The sequence below is a fragment of the Enoplosus armatus genome, chromosome 11, assembly GCF_043641665.1.
Source record: "Enoplosus armatus isolate fEnoArm2 chromosome 11, fEnoArm2.hap1, whole genome shotgun sequence".
In the NCBI taxonomy this organism is placed as follows: domain Eukaryota; kingdom Metazoa; phylum Chordata; class Actinopteri; order Centrarchiformes; family Enoplosidae; genus Enoplosus; species Enoplosus armatus.
This window is the reverse complement of record NC_092190.1, coordinates 5,837,703-5,861,611: the sequence shown is the minus strand read 5'-3', so window position 1 is coordinate 5,861,611 and position 23,909 is coordinate 5,837,703. Positions and strand designations below refer to the sequence as shown.

Below are 23,909 nucleotides of genomic sequence, written 5' to 3'. Positions count from 1 at the left end.
TAAAAAAATGATTTCATTCATCAGGTGGACAGAATCATGACTCTAAGTTAATGCTTATGTTGTGCTGTGTCTGCTGGATGTGAAAATAGGTCACTTTACAATGAATAAACCCATTATAAAGTATGCCTTAATGAAAAACTGGCACCGCCGTTGCTGTTAAAAATTCTTAAAAGCAATGATGGTGCCAATTTATTTATTTTCTCCATCCTCTTAAATGTTAACACATTTGTAAACAATGGTTTTCTGGTAGCCAATCATTTCCAAGATAATTCATGATGAATGTGACTCTCAGTGCAGTGCTCCGTAATGTTTCACATAGCTGCTATCTCCGTTTCAACAAAACTCCTCATTAATATCAGTGATCATCACAAAGCCGAAGCTGGTGTTTTCCTCCGTTCTCTTCAGCGTTATTCTCATTCCTCACTGTCGCACAGAGGCTGAGTTATAAAGCAGAGCGTGCGTCCTTCCCACTCCTTTGCTGCCGTCTCCTCTCTGACTCCTCTACCATCTTATCTGAGCGGCCTCCTCCAGCCCACAGCCTCCTCCTGGCCGCCTGCCAGAGTGCCGATCACTGCATCTGTCTGTCAGCAGAATACCAACTGATTAATGCTTTCACTGCGACCATTAATAAAACTGCCGAGAGGCTGCTCTCTCTAATTGAGAGGTACAGCAAGGGCTGCATTGAACCAAATGAGAAGGACATATACAGTAGGGATATGTGAAACCCATGGGCGGATGTGTGTGTGTGTGTGTGTGTGTGTGTGTGTGTGTGTTTTGGGGGATGAAGAGTGGTCTCCTCTCCCCTCTGACAACCAATGATATAGCTGCTCCAGTGCAAAATACAAACAGTGCACTCAGTTATTTATGTGAGGGCTAAAGAGTGCACACAGAATGTTTTATCAGATTTTATTTAGTGTATTTTCCTGTCCTGTGTGACAGTAGTTGTTCTGTTTTTGATCTTTTTTTTTTTTTGGCACAGCAGCAGAATCATTGTGGTGTAATGATAAAGCACTGGTGTGTAGGCCACTGGCACCAGCAGTGATCCACGGGCACTCTGCTGGACACACCCTGACTACTTGGCTCATTTGTCCCATCCATTTCCCCTGTTCTCATACAGCAAAGGATTCCAGCGCTGCAATCATTTGTTTTGGGGATGAAGGGAGAGGATGCACTTCTGTGACAGGTGTCTGAATCAAAGCGTGGCTCCACTGGCCCTGTGTGTAGTATAGGATGTACACAGTTATAGGCAGGATAGCTTCTTTTTTTTTTAAGACTTCTAAAAGAAAAAGACTGATTTTTGTTGGACTGTCCAGTTCCCTCTGCACTGCAGTCCACGCCACCACTAACTCTATTGCTTTCCTGGGCAGAGAGACATGAAAGCTCCTGTTGTTCAATTCACCTGTGATGAGCTTCACCTGGAGGGTTACACTATCCCACCAACTCCATGCCCTGACCAACCAGTAGGTGCAGCAACAAGGACAAGACCCCACAATGGCTTCCTACCTGCAAACATGGCCAACTGCATTTGTTGGAACACATAACCAAGCTGGAGGTACCATTACTGGGAATCAACCCCTAAATCTTTGTGGTGGAGGAATAGAGCTTTAAACCCTTGCAGTCTTTTTATTATTATCAGCAATTCCCCTGTAGAGACTAAAGCCAGCAACGGATTTCCTCTGAATAATAATTGTCTGTTTAGCCACAATCTGATATAATGTCTCATTCATAGAACTACAGTCATCCAAATTTCAGTTTTCAGTGATGTAGCTGGGAAACTGGGCATGCTTGTCGTCATAGAAATAGATCATAAGATTGTGATGTTTATTGCAATTTCGGCACTATATGCTGCCTTCCCTTCGACACACAGCTCAGCTTGCTTGCCGGAGCAGCTCCAGTCTCTGCATGACGTTTAACCAATCAGATAGTGCTGTGGGCGGGACATTGAGCAAGACTCCAGAGTGGTGACTACAGACAGAGAGAGGTCGCGACATCAGAGCCAAAGTTGTGCATTTTTGAAGGAATTTAACACTAATCTTCTTTTTCTTTTCTTTTCTTTTCTTTTTTTTTGCTGCAAAATAGTGATACAGTCCAAACAGTGAGTTTTGTGATCCGTCCTCCTAGTTTTAGGCTTATTGTTTGGATGGAGTGAACCAGAAGGGCTCTTTTTGAAACTGAATTTTAAATAGCGACAAGCAAGAAAACTATGAGTGATAGCAATAGGGTATGTGGCTTAGAGATAGAGTAATGACTAAAGAAGGAGAGTAGAGAGAAGTTTCTGACTGAACTTTACATATACACTATATTGCCAAAAGTATTCACTCACCCATCCAAATAATTGAAATCAGGTGTTCCAATCACTTCCATGGCCACAGGTGTATAAAATCATGCACCAAGGCATGCAGACTGTTTCTACAAACATTTGTGAAAGAATGGGTCGCTCTCAGGAACTCAGTGAATTCCAGCGTGGTACTGTGATAGGATGCCACCTGTGCAACAAGTCCAGTTGTGAAATTTCCTCGCTCCTAAATATTCCACAGTCAACTGTCAGTGGTATTATAACAAAGTGGAAGCGATTGGGAACGACAGCAACTCAGCCACGAAGTGGTAGGCCACGTAAAATGACGGAGCGGGGTCAGCGGATGCTGAGGCGCATAGTGCGCAGAGGTCGCCAACTTTCTGCAGAGTCAATCGCTACAGACTTCCAAACTTCATGTGGCCTTCAGATTAGCTCAAGAACAGTGCATAGAGAGCTTCATGGAATGGGTTTCCATGGCCGAGCAGCTGCATCCAAGCCGTACATCACCAAGTGCAATGCAAAGCGTCGGATGCAGTGGTGTAAAGCACGCCGCCACTGGACTCTAGAGCAGTGGAGACGCGTTCTCTGAAGTGACGAATCGCGCTTCACCATCTGGCGATCTGATGGACGAGTCTGGGTTTGGCGGTTGCCAGGAGAACGGTACTTGTCTGACTGCATTGTGCCAAGTGTAAAGTTTGGTGGAGGGGGGATTATGGTGTGGGGTTGTTTTTCAGGAGCTGGGCTTGGCCCCTTAGTTCCAGTGAAAGGAACTCTGAATGCTTCAGCATACCAAGAGATTTTGGACAATTCCATGCTCCCAACTTTGTGGGAACAGTTTGGGGATGGCCCCTTCCTGTTCCAACATGGCTGTGCACCAGTGCACAAAGCAAGGTCCATAAAGACATGGATGAGAGAGTTTGGTGTGGATGAACTTGACTGGCCTGCACAGAATGCTGACCTCAACCCGACAGAACACCTTTGGGATGAATTAGAGCGGAAACTGAGAGCCAGACCTTCTCATCCAACATCAGTGTGTGACCTCACAAATGTGCTTCTGGAAGAATGGTCAAAAATTCCCATAAACACACTCCTAAACCTTGTGGAAAGCCTTCCCAGAAGAGTTGAAGCTGTTATAGCTGCAAAGGGTGGACCGACATCATATTAAACCCTATGGATGAAGAATGGGATGTCACTTAAGTTCATATGCGAGTCAAGGCAGGTGAGCCAATACTTTTGGCAATATAGTGTATCTTCACAAGATACTCTCTATTGACTTACAGTGGCATAGACTTTATTCACTCCTGCACAGTTGAAGGATTTCTTCCATAGGCTACTGGCAGAGTGTAAGACAAATCACTGTGAAATATAAGTCTCACCACACACCAGATCCCTACAAATTATTCATTACTTACATGAACAGCCCATTTTCATCCAGCAAACCTGTCAAAGCTGAATGAAAAACATTGTTCATTCCCCCAAAAAATCATTAATAATAAACGTTTCTCTCTTCAAGAATAACTTAGAGGTCAAACTCTTTATGGACACCTCCAATTAAAAAATCTTAAATTGAAATCCACAGAGCCCACTGGCCATACTGTTGTGTTGGCATCAAGGTTTATTATCCTTTATAATGTACAATATACAAAAATATAGGGTACCAAAAAATTCACAGTGTCTAAAAGGCAGTGATTACAGTCTACATGACAGGTCTAACAGTACACCTGGTAAGTTGCATAGAAGGGCACAGAGCCTCACATTGCAGGGGACAGAGCTCAACATTGACCAATCAGATGACTGGCTTTCAGACCAGGCCAATAGAGGCTTAGTTTAGATCAAAGCGACTTCTTCTGAGTTCAATTTCTCCATTACATGTGACTTTTTGCAGTCTATAATATTTGACAATCTCTCATATCATCATTGCTACGCAGAGTTATTTTCACTCTCGATTCGTGCGTCTCTGGAAATTTGATGTTTGAGCAGCTGGGAAAGGTCATAAGCCACAGGTGGTCGGTCACACTGTGGACCTCTGTCCCCAAACAAACCTCATGGTTGGTGTGTACTTAGCTGCTGCACTTTTTTTTAAACAACTATAAGGCTTTTTTTTTTTTTTTTTTTTTAAACAAACAGTGTTAGCTATACAATATACAGATACATTTACACGATCCTCTGCAGGGTCAATAAATGGGCTGCAGAAGGCTGTTGCTCCTATATACAGATAGAGCTCTCATCTCGTGCATGTACAGTAGCTGAACTGAAAAGCATTGCTGGGTTAGCATTCATCGATCAGGCAATAATAATAATAAAATATAGCTGTGAAAATGCCCTTTATAAACCAAGCTTTGACTATAAATAGTGTCCATTCCACCTCTGCAGTAACCAGAGGCGCGATGCTTTAACTTACAATGATTAACATCTCATACATGGAATATAGAAAAAACAGCAGAATGCAAAGAGTGTCAGCGACAGAATGTGGAAAAAAATGCACAAAAAAAAGAATCGCCTTTACAGACTTCCTCATATATAATCATGTGTATGAAAGCATTTACATTGTACAAAATACAACAACCCCCTTTTACTTATTCAGGCAAACAGACAAGCAGAGATGGAGTACATGTGTTTGCATGTACGCACATCCACACACACACACACACACACACACACACACACACACACACACACGCACTCATTTTGACCCACACGCAGGTAAACTTCTAAGCAAGCATAATTTCGTTTTTTTTTCTTTTCAAGTGGGGCCAAATGGATGTTTCGTTACACTCCTCCTTTGTAAAAACCATTTTTATTGTTTTATCTTTGTTAACATTTCATGTATTGAAGATGCAATGGCTACCAAACCTCCGAAAAATCAAGAAAACAAAGGAACGTGTTCATTCAGTGAAGTGAAATTAGAGAAACAAGAATTAATCAGCTATATCTTATTCAACAAAATATTTCCTCCTATGCTACGACTCGTCAGAGAATAAAACAAATATCTTAAAAAACAAACATTTAAAAAAAAGAACAAGTGCCAGTCTACTAGCTTATCCTACCATCATAGAAAACCCAATCCAGTTGTTCAGCACACTGGTCATATTTGATATGACCACCGAGCTATTTAGTACTCAGTAGAATCGATGCAACCATTGGAGAATCGATTGGAGAATCAATCAATTTCCTTTCAGAAGTCTTTATTGTTCTTGAAAAACAGAAGAAATAGAAAGAAAACAAATCTCGCCCCTGCCCTCTATTGCATACAGGCACCCAAGGCATTCCCAAAGCTTTATGTACAGTTCAGACCCCTTCCCACAATCCCCCTTGCTTTGCCTTTACGAGTGAACGTCCTTGTCCACAAAAGGCGTGACTCCAATCACAAGCAGATTCACAGAATATTTCTCTCCAACTCAGGCTGATGTTTATTGTTGTGACTCTTCTGCCGTCCAAAAGCCTAATTGACTTTGAAGTTCTTATCTTTTCTGTCACGTGAAATACCAACAATAGAGGGCGTGCATCCGCCCCTAGCAACCAAACTGATATTGATCTCTAATTTATTTCATCATCGACTTCATTGAGTTTTCTCTTTTGTTGTTCTCTCCCTCTGCGCTGTGTGGCAAGGACATAACAACATGCACCGTTTGTTCTTAGTAACTGCTTTTGTTGTCGAGGGACTCAAAGTTCATTACAGGCTGAGAATGTGGTTAGTAATGGAGAGGCGTGAAATGGTGACCCAGAGCCAGAGAATTTTATCTATTTATGTTTTTATGTCCTGTTCGTCTCCAGAATTGTGTACGCTCGACTCAGCACCTGTGCTGAGGCGTTCTGGTCATAACTAAAGCCATAACTCCTCCTGCTAGTTTTCCACTAGGTCCCCACATGAAGCTCTGGGTTGACACTGCTATATCCAGTCAGGCCCTTACAATAACACAATCCCAGCAGGTTAAATAAGTCCCTGACTGCACCAGGACACAGGCCTTGTCGTCCATACCCACATCTCCTGATGGAAAGTTCCAGAAACACCCTTGTAGACACAAACCCTACCATGCGGAAGAGACTACGGGAGCGAGGAGAGGGGCGATGGCGAACAGAGGAACCTGGCCAAGCTCTGACAAACATTTCAGTTCATGTCGGTTCAGTTATGTCACCATGGCATTGGGATGGTGTCCGTTTGGGGTAGTGGCAGGGGGGTTCGGAGAGCCAGTTGTGGAGCGTGTCTCAGCTGTTGTTGCTGTGGTTGTAGGTCCTGCATGGCGAAGGGGAGGAGTTGGGCTGGTAGTCGTATTTGCCGAGCGCTGTGGGGTAGTAGGTGGTGGTGTAGACGTTCGTCTGCTGGAGCGGCGTAGGGAAAAAGTTGGATCTTTCATCTGGCAGCAGGTTGTTTTTGTTCAGCGTCTGGAATGACACCGAAAAAAAAGGAAGAATTAAACCTTCCACTCTTACAGTTAACAGAATCATATGTTTGATATTTTATCTGATATTGATTGATATTAACTATCTGTCTACCAGCATCTCACTTTCCAGTTTAAGATACATACACTCATTTCTAGAAAATCCCTGAAACTAGTAGATTTTCATTAGAAACAATTGTTCTACACTGGCTGATTTCTTTCTGTCATTTTCAGAATACGTTTTGAGGGTTCAATTATAGACAGAATAGATTTGTTAAGATTGTTTGCAGTGTGTCAGTATCATCATCATTCTTGCCTGCAGGTGAATAAAATACCTTCACTAGCCTCGAGGTTATAGCTTGTGTGCTGTAATTGTATTCATAAGCAAAGCAAACCAATTTAACAAATTCAATTTAGTTCATGTCAAGCACACTCAATACACTAATATATGAGATGGCAGGAATTCACTGCAGCTCTCTTAAATAAAAACAAGTCTAAAACCCACATTTTATTCTAATGCAATTGCTGAGTCTCTGGTAAAAGCCGAACATAAGGTGAAACACTTTCCAGGGGAAGCATTAGACTAATGTAATCCATCTGAACAGCTCTGGGGACCGAGGCTGGAAGATAATCAGGTTAGAGTCTGTGAAATACACAACGCTGGGCATCATAAATTGGCCTGGAGGAAAGGGAACCTGCTGGATAAACAGTGCTGTAGTGGTACACAGTGACATCGGCTGCACATCCAGCACAGTCAGGTCCCTTCTGGTCATTAAAGCTAATGAGTTCAGGCTCTCAGCACCACGATGGCTGTCAGCACTGCGTCCACACAGCAACGACAATAACAGCAAGGACAACAAGTGTCAGGAGGCTGACACCATCAAAAACACAGGGATGGGTCATTGTGGTTAGGCACCATGTTCCTGCCATGCGTTGGTAGGATCTTAGATACTGTCAGGTTGACGGGAAAGGTCAAGATGAATCCCCACTGGCACACATTAGCTGAAGTCAGCTGAAGTTTGGTCCCAAAAAAAATGCAGGGGGTGCCACTGAAGAGTATAAATGAAATCAACAAAGTCCAGTTTGAGTAATACATCCATAACCTGAAGGACTTTCTTAAAGTTGAGGAACTCTCAAGAGATTTTTTAAATCTAAGCATCAGAGGCCAGGACGTTGACTTTTAGTGCCTAGTATGAGTCAAGCTTCAAAAATTAAATTCCCATAAATCAAGTAGATGGCATCTTTCATTAGACCCTTCCTGTCTTTTAAGTGCCCTCCATCTTTCAAACTCAACACGTCCAGTTTTTAAGTCAGGCTTTCAGTCTAAAAGCAAAGAAAGGTTACTCGAACAGGTTGTCACTAACCAATGCATTATCCCCGCCCGATATTCACCAAACACACTATGAACATAATATGTAGCCCCACACAGACTCCAAATGGTGCTGTCGACTGTGGTAGGATTCCAGATGAAGTAAGAAAGTTTTGGGGGCTACAAATTTGCCTTTTGGGTGGAAATGTTTTTTTGATGTATGACAACTTCATGTTTCCTAATAGTAAGCCAATGTGGTGGAATCAGAGTTTGATCAGCAGCTTGCTGCTGCGTGACGTAACGTCCAGTTTTACTTCCACAAAAACAAAGACAGACAAGTTTGAGATGCAACAGCTGTGCTCGATGGATTAGTGTCAACAGTAAATGTGATGTTGTCTCCTGATTGGCAAGTTTAACATATCTCAAATAGATGTAAAAAATATCTGTTTGTAACAACACTTAATAAAACCTGATCATTCAGAGAAGCAGCAGGGGAGTGAGATCTGTCCAGAATTCAAAGTAAGACAGACACAGTTGCTGGTTTTGGAGGATGTAAGAAATGCGGAATAATATATTTTGGAGTGAGACATGGGATCGTCATTACACAAAAAGCGGCTGGTGTCAGATCAGTCAATTCTAATTAACTTAAATTGCAAGTTACCATTAAGAGCTTGATTGAGAAGAAAAAATGAGGTGGTGGTGACAAAGATCAAACTCTTATCTCCAGGTGATTATCACAGGCATGCTTTCGCTCACTTTACAGAAACATAAAAATCAATAATAATCGTCCAGAGTTTAACTAATCAGCAGTTAGAGAGCAAAACAATAGAAGTTGTAGAGAATGGGACACACAACTGCACTAAAAGTCTATGAAGCTTTGATGAAAATAGTCTTCACTTGCTATAAATGTGAATGCACAGTAGACCGATAGCAGTGGGAGGTATCAAGCTAATGGGCTCCATTAATAATGGGCAGGTAGAAACGTTTAAAGCCTATAGGTTCTGTATAAGAGCAAGGAGGAATAAAAATGAACAGTAATTCATCTTCTGTGGTTAGCGCTCTATTGAGATAAATGATTGAGAAAAGGCTCTAAATAAAACATGAATCACATTCATTGCCCTTGAATCTTACACATTTACATTGTGTGTGTTTGTGCATGTGGGTAACACCACGTGAATAGTACATCTAGTTCCATTTGCACGCAGAGCCCTTCGGCCATCATGTACCTTGAACTCCATGGGCGTGTACTTCTCATTCTTTGGCGTGGTGTTGCCCTTGTAGTTGAGGTGGTTTGGGGTGGTGGGGTGAATGACGGCAGACTCCTGCGAAGGCTTGTGGAAACGTTGACAGTAGACGTAGATCAAGAAGGACAGCAGCCCCGCCCCGAGGAAACAGGAAACACCGGTGGCGATTAGGTGAATGGAGGTGAATGCTGGGAAATGAAGAAGATACATGGGGTGTTATTAAAAGGCTCAACATACTTTATCACATCCTATTTTGAAAAACGTTCTTCACCAAAATGTGTACAAAATTGTACATGCAAAATTTACCACAGTTCTCATTCTGAATTAGATTAAGACAGATTTCAAGGCGTCCGGTCAATTCACATACCAGATAACCTGAATAATTTAACTATCCCCAGTTAAATTCTGGCCTTTGTTGCACATCTCTCTCTCTCCCCCCTATATTTACTGCTGGGTTGTTGTTGTGTTTTTGCCTCCAGTTTTCAACATGGTCAAATTTGTCTTAAACTATGCAACAAAATCAGTCTTTGAATAAATTTCGGTGAGAAAAGAACCATGCTTTTGCAGAATTATTCATACAGGTGTACAGCTCAGCCAATATTACCTGACACTCATCAATATTACTCTGTTGATATGCTCTTGCTGGGGTATTAGTTTTCCCAGCAGAAATCCTTGTTGCTTCTTGAATTCTTTCAGAGCTCCTTCAAAGAGCAGAGCCAACTGTATAACACTTTGCCAGAAATGGTTAATTCTTTGACTCAAGTGTCTCTGACTGAACTGAGCTCATGAAACATTAAGTTAAGCATCTTTTTTTTCATCGAATGACGGAATAAATCACAAAGGCAGAGTTACAAAGGCTATAACAGGAACAGAAGCTTTACATGGGCTAGTGATTCTATGTGTATAAAATGTTTGTATTGATCTCTGTCTTTTCAAGAACAGGAATGTCTACTTGGGTTTGTATTTTTGGTTTTGTACTTCCTATCAGTAATTTTGAGGTTATGTAAAAAAAAACAAAAAAAAAAACAGTTTTGATGTGAGTCAGCCATTTCTTGGCACATTAAACAAAACTGCTGCAATTATCCAATAGTTGGCCCATTCCAGGTGCATAATGTTTCTTCCTCCTTCTGATTGGATGCTAGAATTTGGCATGGACTAAAAATAAACACAAACATGAAAATGCACATATAATGCATGAAAACATACATCAGTGACAAACATCTGTGGAAACATACAGGGGCAAACCCTAACATGCACACAGAAACAAAGTGAAGGCAGCTGTTTTTCCACTTACCTCCACAGTGTTGGTCCTTATCAAAACCCGATGCAGGCAGAATGACTGCAGGGAGGAGAGGAACACAGGGTCAGACACACACATGCATACATGCATGCATACACACACACACACACACACACACACACACACACACACACTCTCTCCCTGGAGAAACAGCCTTCAGAACACAACAACCACCGACTGTAACATCAGGGGAGTTGACACATGCAGAAACAAAAACAGTGAATGAGAAATTGATATGCCATTTAAAATGTTGCGCAAACTGTCCATGGAGGGGTTTTTTTTGTTGCATCAGTGAATTCCAAAACTTTCTAGAGAGAAATGGACTGTTGCTCTGCTCCATCAGATTGAACCCCTCTAGTTGCTGTTGGAGACACTTGACAGCAGGACAATAATTTACAGCTACAACGCGTCGTGTACCGCGCAAATCCTTGAAGGAAAGAAGAAAGGAGCAGGGAGGGTTGATCTGTGTGTGAGCAGATTTAATTGCAGAGCCACATCTTCTGATTAATTTTTTGGCCTAATTCTTCAGCTTCCTCACAGCCGCCTCCCCTCTGCGAGTGACCTTAACAAATCCATCCATCGCCTCATTGAAATTCGCAATAAAATTAGATGTGATTTGGTGTTGTGACAACCCATTAATATTAATTGCCTTCGTCTGGACTCATTAGGAATTCTGAGCATGGACAGGCCTTCGCTGGCAGGCCATGAAAGATCATTTTAGGAGAAACTTTCTGAGATCGTCATCAGCATAACATGGTGCGCTGAGGCCAACAGGGTCAACCACTAACTTGTTGGATTCGCATGGACTTAATTATGGTTAATTAACAGAAGCAGATGAGTTTAGTGCACGAAGAGGACGTCTGGTACACACAGACAAATGAGGCATGTTTGTGAATGAGGATGGTGAGGATGATGACTGATGAAGCTGAATGACTATGATGCTGTGTACATATTTGACGATGACAGACAAGCTGTGACCCCAAATCACAGGCTGCTTCTTCGAATGACGCCGCCAACTAAGATTTGGCCTAAAGGATTGTGGGCTGAACCTGAAGCTCCCTGCAAAATTGGACTGTCTGACCTCTCAGAGACCAAAGCCAACAGAGTGCCTGGGTAAACCTCATCAACCCTCAAATGGATGACAAAGCAGTAAACAAAGTTTGATAGCCGGATGTAGTTTATTTCTTGTTTTAGTTTCTTTGTACAGTTAAAACATCATAATAAATGCAAATGCTGAAATTATTAGTCAGTAAATTAGTCAGTTGTTTTTAGGGCAAGCAGAAATCAATGTTTTTTGTTTGACTGAAGAGTTGTATGTGAGAGTCACATACATGTGCATACATTTGGTGTATCATAATAAGTGACTCTTGGTCAGACAAAACAAAGATGTCATATTGGGCTCTGGGAACTTGTGATGGACAATTTTATTGGATGGACAACAAAATTTATATTTTTTTGAGCTATTTACTTTTGCTGTCAACCCTTTTCTTGTCCCTTGTGTTGTGGTCCCTCGTCTGTAAATCTTTTTTGAAAAAGGGAACAAGGCTAAACCATTATAACAGCAAGCACATCATGTACTCTGCATTCCATGTTGAAAATACAAGCTTACAAGTTTGTATTTGAGGGCATCACACAATGTTTCCTGACAAAGCATGATAACACAAATGAAAAGCATGCAGTGTATTTTGGGATATTCAGGGCTGCAAAGGAAGCAGGTTGTTCTGGCAAAAGGACGCACTTGAAGAACCTTTGAATGACCAACCTCGACCTGACTTGCACAGGTACAGTGTGTATCTGAGAGCTGACTGACTCACCAGGAATTTCATTGCAGTCTCTGCGCTGAGTGTTGTTCCCCACACAGGGGGTGTTGCCCTGAGCACCACACACCCGACTCCTCATCTGGAAGCCTGAATCATCACAGGCTGACCACAGCGACCAGGCCATCCAGCCACCTAAACACAGAAAAAGGACAATCAATACAAACCCAGACTAACACAAGGCCACATCAAACTTCCAACGCGCCCACCCAAGCTGCCCGCCGCCACTAACCTTCCCGGCCAGCCAAACAGACCAAATACACCAAAAAGTGTTTGTGATGTAAACAGGTTTGGAAGAGTAAACCCATGGAGAGTTTGTTTAGTGCATAGCAGAGATGTTTGTCTCCTGAGCCAAGCTTTAGTGCTGTTTCCCCGCAGCAGGCGACCAAGCAGTAAACAAAGGCTCCTACCCAAGAGAAAATTCCCAACTCTCAGCTCCTCCCTTTGAACCATGCGCTTGCTGCACTCTTTCACCCGTATTTAAGAGCACCGGAGTGGAGGGAGCACAGGCTACTGCAATGAAAGCCTGATGAAAAAGCTGGTTTTGTTATTCAGAGTGCTCTCAAGTGTGCAGTTTTGGCAGAGAGGGCCTGAGTAGAGGCCGAGGACAGGCCTCTTTCACCTTTCCTATCAGTCTGGTGCTCACCGACAGGCTGCTCCACCATCTGCTCCCTTCTTGCTGCACAACCACCTAGACACACAAAACACACCGACCACCTCAAACGTGTTTAATAACCGTGCATCACTACAGCCCACTTTAATTGCTTCATTTATTCCCATTTATTTTTGTCACCGGGATGACCTGCGTGATCGTATTGTTGAGTCAGAAGGAACGCCATCAGGCCTGAGGCTCCTCGTTAGTATTCTGTCTGGACAGTCCTTCCTGCTGTCCTCCATTACTGGTGGAGACTTTAATCAAATGACCTGTGACAGGGGCATCAAATATCCCTGTGACTGACAGCCAGCTTGCCTCTAATTACGCATGCAGAGAGGATGGCGGCACCAGGAGGACCCACGATAGATGACTGATGTTGTGCCTGTCAATAAACAAACGGACGAAGAGACGGATCGGGGCTGGAGAGGTTATTAGCGGACAGTCGATCGGCACAGGCCTAACGGGACGTGTTGCAAAAACATTAACCTGATAAAGGAGGCTGATTAGCATCTCGGCAAAGGGAGAAAAAAAGACAAAAAGCTATTTACCTTTGTCTGTAATTACCAGGGAGGCTGACTGTAAGCGTTACTCTCCCTGTGAATGACTGTTAAGCTGATTCAAAGTGAAAAGCAGCCCAGGAAAACAGCAGTTAAGGGGAAAGAACTATTTAATTCAGGCAGAAATCACCTGCACCACAACAAATCACTGTACACACACACACACACACACACACACACACGTGCCGACACAAACTTTAAAACACACACAAACACCCCAGACAATATTTGTCCAGGACATTTGTTTACCAGCAAAATGCATATAAGAAAGATGAAAATCGCACTGCGGCGACAAAGTGTTGAAGACTGTTTGATATTAAACTCTAGAATCAGAGTCAGGGTGAAACCTTTATATGAGTTCTGATGCTAGACTCTTTTCTCCTCCTGGATTAGCAGGCAGATCTCTCATGAATATTTCAGTGTCCTTGTGGGAGCAGAATAGCAGTAGAGGGGGAGGCACAGAGGGCGTTGTTATACATCTCACATCTCATCATCACATGGTGTGAGACTTTGGGGGAAGTAAGGCTAACCTCAAAATCAAAGAAAAAAAACAACCACTAGAACACTTAATTTTATTGCAACCCAACATTGTTTTTGTTTTACTCCTATTTTGCCTGTCTTCTGGTGTCATTGTCTACTTCTATGATTTAACGTTTTAATCTAATGTTAGAGTTATGTTATTTAAGGATTAGTTCATGCAAATGATTAAAAACATTTTCTCACTTACCTCTAGTGGTATCTTGATAGTTTTGTTTTTATTTATCCAGGTTTTAACAAATCTACCTCTGAGATTTTTGTCTCCCCCCGAATGGAGATAAAAGAAATTATATTTGTGGGGCTCACAGCATTGAAATGTGACATTTTAAAAGATTTAACAGAAATGTGTCTTTCTAGCTCTTAGTACTGGAGTACTGGATACTTCACAGAGTATTCAGCAGTCAACAGTTTTCTTTAAGTTTGCTGTCTACAGAAGAAATTGTTGACAGTGTTCTGTTGATTACCTGGAGCAGGGACACTCCACATATGATTTTTACAAAAGGTTGTAGGTCTTGAACAATGCCAGGCACTGGCCTAGGATAACTGGGACATTAATTCCATTCACCTGATAGTAAGCCTGGTGGAAGCATAAATGTATCAATAACTTTATATCCAATGCACACCTAGTAGATGGATGTGTAGGAAAGTTAAATAATGTGGACCGACAGGCATCCTTGAAAAAGTTACATGACCGAAACAAGATTAGTGGAAGCAGAAATATGAATGAAATTAATATCCTGAAACCTTGGCAAATAAAACTGCATGGCTAAAAACCATTAGAGGAGAGTGAGAAAAGATGGGTTTTTCGTAATTTGGATGAACTAATTCTTCAACAAAACTTTGTTAATGGTTCTTTTAATGAATCCATTTTTGTCCAAAAAAGTTGGACATACGCTTGATACTGCGTTTGCTTTTTAGTCGCAGTATTAAACATGCACTCTACATACACAAGCATTCAAAACTCCAGACGCATTATGTAAGATTTCCATATGTTTAGTACAACACCACAAGTAGATCAATTTTTAAACCTTTCCAGAGAGGTAGGTTGCCACGGCGCTCAGTGCTCTGGCAGCGCAGCGGGCTACGACACAGTGGAAGAATGGGTTGTTTTCTCAGCATGACTCTGTTTGTTTTCTCATATATCTAAGACCTGGTTTGTTCATTAGGATAAGATGAAAGAAGCAATTTGGCGAAGGGGGCGACACAGACATGAAACAGTGAGGGAGATGACTGACTGCCTGGGGGTGTGATGAAAGGACCTCAAGCAGTGGTGGCATGACAGAGTTAGATTTTGAATTTATGTGTGACCTTACCATCGCAAGTGTGTGTGTTACACAGGGCCTCTTCAGTGTGTAGTCCTATGCAGATGTCCCCTCCATTGGCAGGCGCAGGGCTGTTACAGGAGCGTGTGCGTTGGTAGTGACCGCCGCCGCAACCCACTGAGCACTGAGACCAGGATGACCAGCAGGACCATGCACCCTTTACTGTAATACACGCACACATACACCTTACATAACATAATCACATACTGCCTTTGTTAATGCAATGAGACACACACCCAAACTATCCTAGCTACCAGTTAAGACGAATGTTCTTCGGGAAAAACATTTTCTCAAGTAAGCCTGGATAATTTTGGCTCAATTTGAAGACCACAAACAGATCTGCAAGCATCTAAAGAGAAATGTCTTGAAGGATCAAATATCTCTTCTCAATCCTAACACAAACGATCTGAAAGACATCATTCTGTAGAGATTAGAGTCAGTGATCAAAGAGTTTCAAAGTGCAACTTTATGAAGTATAGTTAAATGTATGTCTGCCACCACTTTATATCTGATCTACTCTAAGTTCATAGGGTTTTAAAGTGCAACTCTAGGAAATGCAATCTAATGTAAATGTCAAACTTCGATGAGGTTGGGCCTATTCTTTTGTGATTTAATCCGGCTTTTAATTAAATCACGTTTGAACAGTTTTCCCTTTTACTTTTGTCACATTTTTCATCCCTCAGGTCCACTTTATTTTATTTAATCCTTTATGAATGTCATTATATGTAATTGTAGTTTTAAGAACTGTACACTTGACTGCTGTGATGCTTGACTTCCCTGAGACATTAAGATGTTATGTTTTGACCTAATCAATTCGAGAGCGATAAAGAAATGTAACAGCAGCAGGCGGGTCTTTCATAGGCACTCATCTTTAATGTGTAAATATTTGGCCAATTGAGAGGAGTTGGCTATGTAAAAAAACACAGTTAATAAAAAAATAAAAACATTGTCTGTTTAAAGGTCAGTATTTAGAGATTTGCATCACAACTTTGCAATTTGCATATGAAGACGTGTGACATGAGTTGTGGACCCCAGGGGCCAGTTGCACCAGCTGGATGCACCACAAGGCTGCATGTAAAATGTGTTAAACACTGGCAGAATTTATACCTGCTGCATCACCTGGGCACCTTTTATGTATTTTTAAATATTTAGTCCTTGTGCAGACCTTTATCACAAGGCTAGATGTAGCTAAGCCTAACATAGGCTGTACCCAACCCCAGCTGGTGGAGCTGAGCCTCAGGAAGACTAACAACCACATAAGTGAAGAATGGATGTCCTACAAACATTAAACACATCCTGTCTGTTCATTCACAGATTTTTTTTCCATTCATTTTTGTCTTACTGGGCCCTGATGTTACACACACTACACACTGTCCATGTTCATACATTTTCCCACTTTCTATGTTTTACTGTCGTAATAAATATCTTGGGTTTTGCTTTGTTCCTGAACACATCCTACTTTGGTTTGCTTTGTCTTGTCTCACTGTTGCATATATGTAGTCTTCCCATGGGGACCATTAATGTTTCATCTGATCTAATCAGGAGAGTGTGACTGACTAAATGACTGGCTGGTTGACTGACTGATGTCCGTCTGACTGACGGAGAGAGAGGCGGCGTTGCCAGGTAACATCACAGTGCTGCAGAAAACTCCATTAGCTCAGTGGATTAGTGAGACACTGCGAGTGAAGCAGGCTGTGACCACTTAACTCTGACTAGCTCTCACAGCCAGCCACCCCTCTGCCAGACTGAGTCTCTGACTAACTGGCTGTTTACCTGGCTGACTCACTGAATTACTGAACGACCCACCGACTGCCTGACTGACATGCTGTACGGTCTGCCTGTCCTGCTGTGTGGCAGACTTGCTGTGTTCATTTATGTTCAGAAATATGAAGTCGAAAAGTGGGAAACATGCCATTCCTGACCTCCATGTGTTTGTCTGGCTGCTCACAAACATCAGAAACTTTAATTTGGATGAACCAAATTTATTGGCAGAACTGTAGACTTGAGACTTTGACTTGAGTCACAAGGATACCAGTCAATGAAAAATTAAATTAAAGACAGCAGCAGACCGCGAAAAACCACACACCTTGACTTGAAGACTTGAGACTTAACTGAAGACTAGCTTTGACAAAACATGAGACCTTACATGGACCTATCTCAAATAACTTGATTTGGATGGACTTGAATGACAAGAGATGTTACTTAGACTTTTGAATGACTTGAGAATTGACTTGGACTGACATTAAACTTGGCTTTGGTTGTCGCGGCGGGCATGAGACTTGACTTGGAGTTTGCTAACAAAGACTTGACAGCTGACTTGAGACTGGCTTTGATAATTCTTCAGATTGGACTTGGACTCGTCTCAGTTGACTTGATAGGTGACTTGAACTTACTCCTAAAGACTTACAAATAGCTCTGTGGTACAATGATTGATTTAAAAGCATGCCATGTTGAATATTGAATTAATAATTATTTTAAAAGCTTGCAAACTTGTAAAAGCCGCATGTTTACTGGGGACTGGGGTTTCACAATAGAAACTTAACCCTGTAACGCCAAGTGTATCATATTTGAGACATGAGTTTTTGAGACCTCTACATCATCAGTGTGATATTTTTTTCCTGAAAAGCCTGATGTATACAATCAGACACATGCAGTGCACCAGAGGAAATTGAAGCCCAGGCAGAAACCCATGCCCCTGCGAAGGTTTCAAGCTGCTGTTGGCACCTCTCTCACAAGTGCAGGAAAGGGCAAAATCAAGTGTGGCAGACCACTATCCTCTCCAGAAGCAGGAGGAACACCTCCGCCTGCAAAAGGCCAACCTCTAGTGTGCCCCCTGATGTGAGAAAGGATGGCATTGAAACTCAAAGTTTAATGGGTTAAAATGTTGTTGTATATGTTGTTATATGTTTTTGTACAAAAATGATACAAATTAAAACTCATATATGCAAATTGATATTTAAATTCTTTTTTAAAATTTGTCAGAAGGTTCAACAAACAACTGGGAATTATTTCATGGTTCAGGCTTTACAGGGTTAACTGATAAGACTCAGACTAACTTTGTCTTACCAACGGACTCAATGACCAGCTCAAACACACACACACACACACACACCACACACACACACACAAGCACACTATTCATTTCAATTTCCTCAGCAATCTATATTGCCTCCATCCTTCTCTCTAAACTTATCATCAATTACTATTTTGCACTCATTCTCTCTTTTGTCAGTGGCCTTGTCCTTCTCACCCACGTGTCTACCCAGGACAGACAGGTGAGACCAGCTGTACACGCGTGACACTCAAGGCAAAAGGCTTCCTGATTGGCTACCTTGGGAGGTAACCAAGGCTGCCTCTCCTGGGCTTCCTTAGGTTACATGTGTCAGTTGCTAAGCTAACCTGTAAGGATTTCATGTGGATACTGACATTTAAAAACACTACAGGCATTTGATCAGCTTTGCCAACCAATCATAAATCACTAATTCATAAGGTACCACTCATAAATATTTAAGGCGAGGAGTTCAGACCTTTTTCTAATGCCAGCCATTGTGTGTGTGTGTGTGTGTGTGTGTGTGTGTGTGTGCGGGTGTACAGTATGCCTGTCCTCAGTCTGGTTTAATAAGTGTAGCCTGTCAGTGCAGCAGTCTGTGGTCAGAGGAGTTCTAGGTCAGCTGATTATGGTTTGATGAGGAGTTTGAAATAGATAACTTCATTTGTACAAGGACTCTGCCTGCACTGCTGCTGGTAACCATTAGCTAATGAAGCTAATGATCCCCTCAGCAGTATTTTACTACCACCATTGACCTCCCTCTCTCTCTGTCTCCACATCTGTCTCTTAGTGAGGATGTCTTTTCTTTATGAACCCATAATACACTGAAGAAGTTAGAAAAAGGCCAATAACAGACTTTATCTGCACTCTATTTGAGTGTGTTTAACTTCCTGCATTCAAGTTTTACTGTTGGAACGACTTAATGGTAAAAAACCAGCGCAGCAAGTGTTCATATCATAATGATTGAAGTTCTCTGCAGACGTTCGTTGATCAGATTGTTCCAAAATCCAACAGCACCAGATCTGCACGAGTGTTTTTTTTATACAGTCAATTTATCGCTTGCGATCTAAAAATGCCTTATTTTGTGAAAATCTTTAGTTTTAGTGAGTTTAAAACATCAAATGAACGTAAGTAAGCACGAATGCAATCCGTCATGTCACATGGTTTTTGGTGTGTCTTCACTCACCAGGACATGCCTGGACGTTACAGTCCTGGTAATCCACAGGCGAGCCACGGCATGCAACGGGGGCGCTCTTCCCCTCTGGTCCGGCACAGGATCGCCGACGGGTGCGGTAACCTTTGGCACAACTCTGTGAGCAGCTCGACCAGGTCTCCCATGACGACCAGCCGGCACCTGCCACTCTCACCACTGGTGTCTTCAATAGCTCCTCGACGAGGGCTACAGGCAGAAGGAAGAGCGGGTAAACAACAGGTTAGATTACAGTCAGAAATATATGCAGTGCTGTCAGATTGAGAGTTTAAAATTTAAATTTAAAAAGCGATATGACGCACGCAGATTCTTGTAAGTCACACAGTGTATATGACTTTGCCAGCAGGCATATTTCTCTTCCTGTCCTTCTCTATCTGTGTCTCTCATGCATCCCAGTTCCCTGCTGTCTGTGTTTCATCTGTTTGTCAGAGTCCATGCGGCCCCCCAGGAGCCTGACAGGGGGAGACAGGTAATCGATTCAGGAGAAGGGCGCATGAAAAAGCCACCAGTGGAGAGCAGTGGACTGTGACCCTGTGTAGCTCTCTCTCTGTGTCAGTGTGTATGTGGGAGTGCTGGACTCTGACCCCGTCACTAACAGCATGTCGGGGAGCTAACAGGTCTAACAGGAGGGCCCTTTCAACATGTCACGCTCTTACTGGGAGAAATCTTTGCACGCTGCTGCCTTCTCACTGTGTTCATACTGGAGTCAGTATTTTTGGGTGTGGTAACTGTGCAGTACTGCATGTGTTTCTGTCTACACATAGATACAGATAACATTATTATCCTATTGTTTCCCCACACATACACAAAACAATCTGCTCAGACTTTTGATTCTCTGCACATTTTACTTTTCTATAGACTTCCACTTAAAACTCAGTTCATTTTAATTTAAGGAAAAATCTACACAGCATTTACATTATTATTTATTCCCATATATATTCATTCAGGCAGCTGTGTCCCTAAGGTGGAAATTAGAGCATTAAACTTGAACTGACGATGTCATCAAGTGATTTTTTTCCCACTTTTTCAGTTATTTGTAGTCCAACATCACCCCAAGGAATCTCTGTACAGATTACAGAAAAATTAAAAACGTCTGACACACACCATGAGAAAATAATAATCAATGGTAATAACAGAGAGCTCAGTTCAGGTAAATATGCGAATTCTATTTTAGGGTAGGCTTTCCCTTGCATGTAGAACTATTCATACACATCCAGAGACCACATCACTGTACCTGTCAGCTGGTTAACTTACTATCTGTCTCGCAGGCTGCTGTACCATCGTTGGGACAGAAGCGTGTCTCCACCTTCCTGCGTCCGATCTGCAACTCGTGGGGATCAGAGAGGTGAGCCCGGCACATGTAGCGCATCCTCTGCTCCTGACGCGCTCCGCCCTGAGTCACATTGACAGGCATCCAGGGGGTCCAAGGTGTGTTCCTCTTTACCTCTGGACACGCCTCCAGGTTACAGGCCTTGTACTCCTAAATGAGAAGGTGGCAGAAGTCAGGGGCTGAGTGGGGTAAATTTTATTCATAATTTAAAACAAGACGATAAATGTGCAAAGTCCTGCTAGGAGATTCTAGAAGATGTTCAGTACAACCCACATCACCAGTTTCCGATAAAACGAACAACATGCTTATAATTTGGAAAGTAGCAGTGTTTGTCCTTGAGTGTTGGTACTTGAGAAAAGGCCATGGAGTTTCTAAAATCTCAAGGGTTCATCCTCTGGCAATCTGTCTTTTAGATTTTGATATTTCTCGTGTATAAATGTAAATTTTGGCCTGATGGTGATCCAGGGGTCCCTAGGATCAATAGAATTCATCCTTCAGTAAACATGAACATCAAAAACAAATTTTATAGAAATGTCTATTAGTTTTTGAGATACTTGTCCAATCATTGATTGAGGGGAATTTTTACACCAATCTTCACAGGAGATCAATTTCATTTGACTCCAGGTAAGATGGCAAACAAGGTAATCTCCTGTACTGTTTCTACTGTCCCCACAGACTGTCAATCATCACACAGTGACATAATCATCCTGCGTCCTCCAACACACAACGGATCAACACGTATAGATTAACATTTCTGACAAAGCTACAGTAATAGCATATCTCTGTTGCTACAAGCTCCGTCATAGAGGCAGGGAGACTGATTCTACTGAGGTTGACAGATGTTCTTTGTCTTTGTTTGTTTATCTGTGTGTTTCCTACCAGCGCACATCCCGGGCAGCTGTTGCCATTCTCACAGGTGCGGACCCTGGAGTGGACGCCTCCCCCGCACTCTGTGCTGCACTTGGTCCAGGAGCCCCACGGGGACCAGAAGATAGGCTGAGGACAGGATACCCCTTCATTACAGAACCTGTGGAGATGGCAGGGTTGGGAGAGGAGGTGGGGGATTTTAAGAGGAATGATGCAGTAGCAGTGAGCGCTGTAGACTTGGAGTCTGACTTAAGAAATTATGAATTTAACTTGATGTAGCCGAGACTTGATTGCTTAATGACTTTTTGAAAGCAAAAACATTTAAGTCTCAAGTTCTGACCTGGTCAAAAAGCACAAAACAATAGCCCTCATCAGAAAAATGACATTATTGGTAATTTGCTCACTTCGGTCACTTAAGCTTACGTTTTCCTGAATTGTAGTCTTTCATTGCCATGCACACAAGTAGTGTGAGACACCAGAGACCCCTGCTTGCAACCCATCTCTTACCAGTAGTCTGCGATGGTTTTCTTTTAACCATGACCACAATATTTTCCCAACATTAACCAAATGGTTTTACTTGCCTAAACCTGCTTGTCTTTCTGATACTGGTGTCAGCACAGGTGATATTGTAGGCCAGTTATTAATATCCTCACCTCTCGTCTCTGCTCGGCCCCACACACACACGGCCACCATGTCGGGGTGAAGGGTTGTTACAAGAACGCTGGCGAAGCTCGAAGCCCGTACCACAGGTTGTGCTGCACTGTCCCCATGAAGACCAGGGCGTCCAGCCTCCATTTCTATGGCAACAGACACATGGTATTAGCAACCTATTTCACAATGGTTCCAAAACCTGCATAATTATTCACCAGTGATTTTAGCATTATCCTTTCACGGGGTGTTCTCTGAGGCTCAAGGGGAAAAAAAGAAACTGCTTTTTAGCTTTGTCTAATCAGTACTCTGATTCTGAGCTTCTGGAAACAGAAATGCGAACACACACAGGGAGCTCATTCTGACTGAGAAACATTCATTCAATTTGCTTAAGTGCTTTGTTCCTGGGTTGCACTTCTCATGATTTAATTGCCATTTTCTGCAAAAGCACAATTCAATTTTGACACCAAGGATGAAATCTGGCATAGCTATCCGGTGGGATGAAGGTGCCTAAGCTCCTTGTCTCCGCTCTGTTCTCTGTAACGCTGATTGGCCAATTCCCCTGCAGACAAAGGCGGTGAGAGGTGTCACAAGGAGAACCTGGGTGTCACCTACATTTTCTAATAAGATCCCTCACATTCATGATCTTTTCTCATGTTCTGTCAGCGTGTAAATTGTGCCCTGAGGTGGAGGCTTCAAAGTCAATCAGGACATTGCTGCTACAATAGCAGAGTTTAAGAAAAGATCTTAAGTTCTCCTGATCCTGGATCAGACTCATTTGCAAAATGACAGGCTTAATGTACTCAATCATAGAATTGTAATCATTTCAACTTGAATACATTGCAAGCTTACCCAACCTCAATTTCTACCATCTTTTTATTTATGATATACTGTAGCTCTAATTATCAATTACCTTTAAGCTAATATATTGCAAATCCACAGCTTCGGCTTTGTTTTAGACCAAGCATGCTCATTTGTAAAGCACTTTTCAAACATGGAGAAGTGCTCTAAGAAATGCATTAGAGCATCAGTTAAAACACGAAGAGAAAATGACAGAAAAAGAACAGACAAGGAATACACCTTAAGTGCAGTTACAGTGCAGTAATAAGATTCCCAAAATTTAATAGAAGAAAACTGCAGGAGAGTAATTAACAAATCTGCATAGTTCTTCACTTTACTGTGTTTTGGTTCTGACCCGAGGTTCTACAGACTGACTTCTTCCGAAAGACCTAAGGGACCTATTGGATTTCTATTCTTCAAGCATATCAGAAATGTATTTCCCCCCGAGGCTGCTAAGTAATTTATAAACTAGCAACAGTACTTTAGAATTTATTCTGTAACTAACTGGGAGCCAGTGTAAAGATTTAAGAGCAGGATTTCATGTGCTCT

General features: G+C 42.2%; 1 protein-coding gene across 1 annotated transcript in view; it reads right to left on the bottom strand.

The window, feature by feature from the left end:
• Window positions 1-3,893: 3,893 nt before the first annotated feature.
• Window positions 3,894-23,909, bottom strand: part of sema5ba (sema domain, seven thrombospondin repeats (type 1 and type 1-like), transmembrane domain (TM) and short cytoplasmic domain, (semaphorin) 5Ba) — a 148,987-nt gene continuing 128,971 nt past the window's right edge. The window contains exons 15-23 of the mRNA XM_070914374.1: window positions 22,526-22,669; window positions 21,885-22,032; window positions 20,930-21,155; window positions 19,652-19,864; window positions 15,408-15,578; window positions 12,343-12,480; window positions 10,523-10,567; window positions 9,211-9,416; window positions 3,894-6,679 (exon numbers count right to left, since the gene is read on the bottom strand). Coding sequence (XP_070770475.1) covers window positions 6,503-6,679; window positions 9,211-9,416; window positions 10,523-10,567; window positions 12,343-12,480; window positions 15,408-15,578; window positions 19,652-19,864; window positions 20,930-21,155; window positions 21,885-22,032; window positions 22,526-22,669 — 1,468 coding nt within the window. The 3' untranslated portion in view covers window positions 3,894-6,502. The remainder of the gene's footprint in view (window positions 6,680-9,210; window positions 9,417-10,522; window positions 10,568-12,342; window positions 12,481-15,407; window positions 15,579-19,651; window positions 19,865-20,929; window positions 21,156-21,884; window positions 22,033-22,525; window positions 22,670-23,909) is intronic.